This window comes from Tribolium madens, unplaced genomic scaffold (genome assembly GCF_015345945.1).
Source record: "Tribolium madens isolate multiple individuals breed KSU strain unplaced genomic scaffold, Tmad_KSU_1.1 Scaffold_1;HRSCAF=32;Tcas5.2_LG8, whole genome shotgun sequence".
Classification (NCBI taxonomy): Eukaryota; Metazoa; Arthropoda; class Insecta; order Coleoptera; family Tenebrionidae; genus Tribolium; species Tribolium madens.
The window spans coordinates 7,947,734-7,953,662 of record NW_025400984.1 but is presented as its reverse complement, the minus strand read 5'-3'; the positions used below and the strand labels follow the sequence as shown (position 1 = coordinate 7,953,662).

Here is a 5,929-nt window from a genome sequence, read left to right as displayed (position 1 = left end):
TTCTTCAATTTTCGAAAATCGAAACAAGATAATATAAAAAAGCATTTTTCTCGTGTAGGTATTTAATAGAAATTGATAATATTGTTTAACCCAAAATAATTTTAAAAAAGTGGGACTTTTCTTGTTAGCAACACCTTTTTTTTATTTTATCATTCATGAGGTGAAATAAAGCGTCCGATTTATACTCAAACGAATTGAATACAACATTTTATTCTTCGAATTAGACTCAACAAGGCTTAAACTTGCTTTAAATCTAATAAAAATAATCTGACATTTCGTATTGAGAAATGTCAAACAGTTGTTAAAGCTTCCTTACACGGGAGATTTTCATGAGGTCGGGAAGTACACAAAAAAAGTACGTGTTCAACGAATAAGAAAAGTGAGTTTTCTAGCTCGGAAAAATTTGATTCATTCGTTACACTCGTGAATCAATCTGTTTTCACTCGCTAGAAAACCATCACTTTTCTTTACTTGTTAAACAATCTACTACTTCCAACAACCCTAACAGAAAGTAAGTTTTTTCACCTTAATTTCAGAAAGGAAAGTGGCCAATTACCTCCTTGGGAAGTAAAATTTTTACTTTCTTTATAGAAACGAAAGAACATACTGCTAGATTTAATGGTTAAATTGTTAGTTTTAAAGTTTTTCTTGCTGCATTGTTTTACTCTAAAGGAAAAGATACACTTTTTTTCTTTGTAATACAAATAACTGTTATTTTAATGTAATTTCAGATTTATAATAGGTAACTAAAATTTTATAGTTTAAACTTTAAGTATAGTTTTTTATTCTGACATATTAAAACAAAACTCTTGGCAGCATTCCATTTTTGCATAATCGCTTTAATATTTCAGCAACGTTTCTTTTTCATATTTATGTGTTTATTCACTATGGAAATTAACTTTACGTGCACTTTTAAAAATAAATATCATTGAATTTTAATACATTGAAGGGAAAAAATAATAAGCTAGTATATATCTAAAGTCTTGTACCATTTATTTAATTTTTTTTTATTAAAAATTTTTCTTTAGAAATCCCTTAATCCAATTTAATGTTTTGTTATTTTCGATTTCAATACGAGCGCATGTTGCCGTCGTATAGCGGATTACTTCACTTTTGTATCGTAAAGACCTAATCCTTTTTATTGCGTTCTCTTATCAAAAATACAACAAACCATTCCGGTGCAGCAATAAATTACAAAACAAATTGCTGAAATGTCTGAACAAAAAAAAACTTGTAATTGCTCTCTCCGAATGAAATTATTTGGGCGACGAAAAGTTTAAAGCTTTAAACAGAGTTTCATCAAAAAAATTGTGGCTTTCTGAATCCCCGGATAGTTCTGGATGCTCCTCTTTGTTACAAAGTTGATAACGCAACCACTAAAAAAACATTTTTCAGTCGAATTTGTTTATCTCAAAAAATAGGTCGTGGCATAAAAGCTGTCACTCATGAAAAATTGAACATGAAACATTTTTTCCAGATATATACTTTCACTGGCGTTGGCAGATCTGCTTGTTATAGTGACAAGTGTCCCTTTCACTTCGATTATATACACTGTGGAATCATGGCCGTGGGGTGAACTAATCTGTAAGGTGTCCGAAACGGCCAAAGACATCTCCATTGGGGTCTCAGTATTCACACTTACTGCACTATCAGCCGACCGCTTTTTCGCCATTGTGGATCCTCTCAAGAAGTTTCACACCACGAGTGAGTAAAAGCTTTCTGGAACACATTAAAAAATTTGACTTTTAAATTTTCGGACTGGAAAATCAATAGATAGAAATTATACATTCGAGTAGAAAAAATTCAGTATGTGTCATATTAGATTAGGGTTGGTGTTGTCTCCCAGCCGGGTCGTTCTCTTGACTTGTTTTCATATTGTTTTCGATTAAAATAAATTAACTTGTGCCTTCGAGTGCCATTAAAACAAATGCTATTTATCACTTCTCTAATTGCGTTAATTTTTCAGTTTCTTTTTTCAGGTGGAGGGAGGAAAGCCACTCGCATTACTCTCTGTACGGCTATTTCTATATGGATTTTGGCGATTTTGTGCGCCATTCCTGCCGCAATTGGATCACACTTGAAGGATATAGAAGGACAGTTTATCGTCTGTTATCCCTTTCCTACTCACTGGTTGAACAATAAGTATCCCCAAGTGATGATTATATTGCGATTTCTCATTTTATACGTTATTCCTCTAACTATTATTGCAATTTTCTATCTCAACATGGCAAACCACTTGATTGTCAGCACTAGAAACGTTCCGGGAGAAATGCAAGGGACACAAAGACAGGTCAGTGAGATTTTATAGTAAGTGGATTATTAAGTTTCATCGATTTTGAAGCAAAATACGACGTGGCAAATTACTTTTAGATTATCTCCTATCCAATTTCACAGAGATAAGCTTAAAAGCAAAATTTTGACGATAGGGTGAAGAGGGTGATAATGATTGGAAAAATAATTAAAATGCAATTTAATTTTCATGTGTTCCAAATCGGTGTCTTTGAAGCAGTTTGCTATATTTTTTAAATTAATTTCAACACTATGTATTATACAAAATTTTCAAGTAAGGTTAGATACCAGGAACATGAAAAAAATGTCCAAAAAAATTCTATCTGTCAAAAAATTTTGACATTTATTTTTTGACATTTGACATTTTTTTATGTCTATTTAATGATACTGATGATCTTGTATATGTTTTTTTACAATTACTTAGTAAAAGGACAAAAATTTTGCCAATAAAAGCCACAAATAACATTGAACAGAGTTATAATACAGAAATAGAGTCAAAGTACAGACTTTAAGCCCTCATAACTTCGAAATTTTTATAGATAAAATTTTTTTGACATTTTTTCCATGTTCCTGGTATTTTACCTTATTTTCTCTGGGGCGCCAGTTCTGGCGCTGTATAAAAATGGATTAATTTGTTTCTATTTTATTATTCGATTAAATAAAACAAACACTACACATTATTCAAATTATTTTAGTGAGTGGAAATTAAGTCTCATTTCCTATCGCACAAATCGATAAAGTTTCTCATTTATATGATTTTTATTATTTTTACTTTAAGCCAAGTTAATTAAATTGCCATGAGGTGCAAATCTTGGAAGTATCCTTTGCTCAAGTCACGTTTTAGTCAAGATTTTTCGTAAAAAAGCCAATAATTTAATTTAAAATTTTCGCAAAGCTTTTTCAAGTCTGCGAGTTAATCCTTGACTAGCTTTCAACTTAAATATTTTCCTCGGTAACACAAACTTAGTTTTTAAATTAATTGAATTTCTTTTAATTTCAGATCAGAGCTCGCAAGAAAGTCGCAGTCACGGTCCTGATCTTCGTCCTCGTCTTCGCTGTGTGTTTCCTGCCTTCTCACATCTTTATGCTCTTTTTCTACTTCCACCCAAACTTCAATGAAATGTACAACGCCTTCTGGCACTATTTAAGAATAATTGGTTTCTGTTTATGTTACTTGAATTCATGCGCCAATCCGGTGGCTCTTTACTGGGTTAGTGGAGCTTTCAGGAAACATTTTAATCGGTAAGAGGAAAAAAGCGCTACAATGATGTAAATCTTGTCTCACAAACTGAAGTAGATTTATGGCAACTATTCTACGACAAATCGGGGAATTTCACTCCGGGGAAAAATTTATATGCTTGCTGGAAGATCTCACCGAAAACATTAGTTTATCGTTTAAATAAAGCGCTTTCTTATCGTATAAAGCGGTAAAGTTGTTTATAGTATGAAAGGGATTAACATAAATTACGAATATAATGCACTTATCCTGGGAAATAAAATTTATGTATGGAGGTACAGCCAACGGCAAAATTAACGATGCACAAGGGTTACATACTAAAAATAGAGCGTTAATAATATATGAACCGTTTTAATTTCAACTCGAGGCAAATATTTGACATTTTGTCCAAAATCTACAGTCGTTCCAGGATCCACGAAATTGAAAGCAAATATGTTTCGTTCTCGCACAAAATATTACACGTTTCACTGCTAAATATTACTGTTCATCTATTATTGTGCTCTTGAGGCTAGACGGGAAGTACTTCATATCTTCATTCGTATTTTACATTTTTGATGAAAAATTATTATGTGGAGTTTGTAGAGATTACAAGATTAAGTTTTGGTCGAATAAATTTGGAACAAACGAGACATAAAATGACTTGTGACCAAATAGAGTCGCTATTAAATCACGAGCTTTTAAAATTTTTCAATTTCAAGCGAGTTTATGAGAGTATGAAATCAGCAAATTCCAAATAAATGCTGAGCTTTTTCCCGATAGCATACTCATATTTCGATTACAGTTAATAGGATTAACTCATTTTTGAATTTACAATCAATAACTATAAATTCCTCACCGAGATAGCGACACTCGACGTTATCTCAAACTCTTTAAAAACCAAAAAAATAAAAAGCTCATTTAGATGCATTAAAAGCGCGTTTATTTTCTTATCACATTAATGTGAAAAAATCGTCTTATACTCCCGGAAAAAATTGTTATGGTTGTTTTAAAATTATGGCTTTGATGACTACAAAGCTGTGATCTCTTTCTCTGAAAAAATTTCTTTCCTGAAAAACACTTTTTGCAAGGGTGTGAATTGAATAGCAACCGCCTCGAAACCGCAAATCCCGTTCATAAACAACATCCTGGCATTTTTCACAATATTGACTATGTAGATTTATTAAAACTTTTCTTTTGTGTGATTTTCGACAAAAATGCAAACTTTGCTAACAATTCAAAAAACGTTCAAGGAAAGCTCAACTTTATTGGCTTTATTGCACTAACAACCGCACAAAGTTTTCATGAGTATACAGAGTGCGACAGAACTCGCGCCCCAGAGAAAAATGTCCGGAACATGGAAAAAGTGTTAACAAAATTCTACCCATAAAAATTTCAAAGTTTTTGGACTTTGACTCTATTTGTTTCTGTTAAAAAGGTAATTTTGTTACAGGCTATTAGAAGAGCAAACAAGGAAGGTGCATCCTAAATTGTAACACTGTTTTATGTTATTTGTGGCTTAAAAAAACATATAAAATATCATCACTATCATTAAAAAAACGTGAAAAATGTCAAATGTTAAAATATTTCCACCGATAAATTTTTTTAAATATTTTTCCATATATTTCTGGTATCTTATTTTACTTGAATTTTTTTTCTGGGGCGCGAGTTTTGACACACCTTGTTTAGAGACAGATTTAACACTGGAAAAAAAATTTTTTTTAGATATCTTCTCTGCATCAAACCGAAACGTTCCCGCTGTAACACTTGCCAAGGCCAACACCAAGCAACCACTCTTTCCTACGTCCCAACCCGGAAAAATATGTCGGTTTGTAGCCGGAAAAGTCGCGGGTTGTCCATCAACCGGCGAGAGCCCGTCAATGGACAAGAAACCTCCATCACACTTTTAGGTAACGGCAACGGTCACGTCTGTAGCAAAATGTAAGCCATTTTTCTTTGATATTAATTTTGGAAAAGAGTTTGATTTTTTTTATATCGATCTGTGAGACAGCGAACGAGTCTGTACATAGTCAATGTTGAAGCTTAAGGGAAAAGAGTACACTTACAAACCAATTGTTAATCTTGATGTACAATATTCGATGTTTAAATAAAATGTTTTCAAGTAGAAATGACCGTTTTTTTACCCGAGTAAACGACCGGAAAATCCGGCTTTGTTTCAATTTTCTGTTTATTTATTGAATGGGATAATTGGTCATTTTTCCGGCACATTAACCAGAATTTTTGATCAAAAAAATTCGACTGCAGAAATTAATCCAACTTGGCGAGAAAACAGGAAATCAAATAACTTTGCCGACGTAAAAGTTCGTAAATTTTCAAGCATCCATTTAAGGCCAAATTTGATGTTTATTTCTGTGGACAGTTTGAATTATAATTTCACCCGAAACCGCTCAAGTGTAAATTTTATTA

General features: G+C 32.4%; 1 protein-coding gene across 3 annotated transcripts in view; it reads left to right on the top strand.

Annotated features, from left to right (window-relative positions):
- LOC123016295 (neuropeptide CCHamide-1 receptor) overlaps positions 1–5,618 on the top strand; it is a 23,914-nt gene extending 18,296 nt beyond the window's left edge. For all 3 annotated transcript variants that reach the window (XM_044416601.1, XM_044416603.1, XM_044416602.1), the window contains exons 3-6: positions 1,478–1,704; positions 1,980–2,290; positions 3,290–3,531; positions 5,228–5,618. In XM_044416601.1, the coding sequence (XP_044272536.1) occupies positions 1,478–1,704; positions 1,980–2,290; positions 3,290–3,531; positions 5,228–5,447 (1,000 nt within the window). In that variant the 3' untranslated portion in view covers positions 5,448–5,618. The remainder of the gene's footprint in view (positions 1–1,477; positions 1,705–1,979; positions 2,291–3,289; positions 3,532–5,227) is intronic.
- The last annotated feature ends 311 nt before the right edge of the window (positions 5,619–5,929 follow it).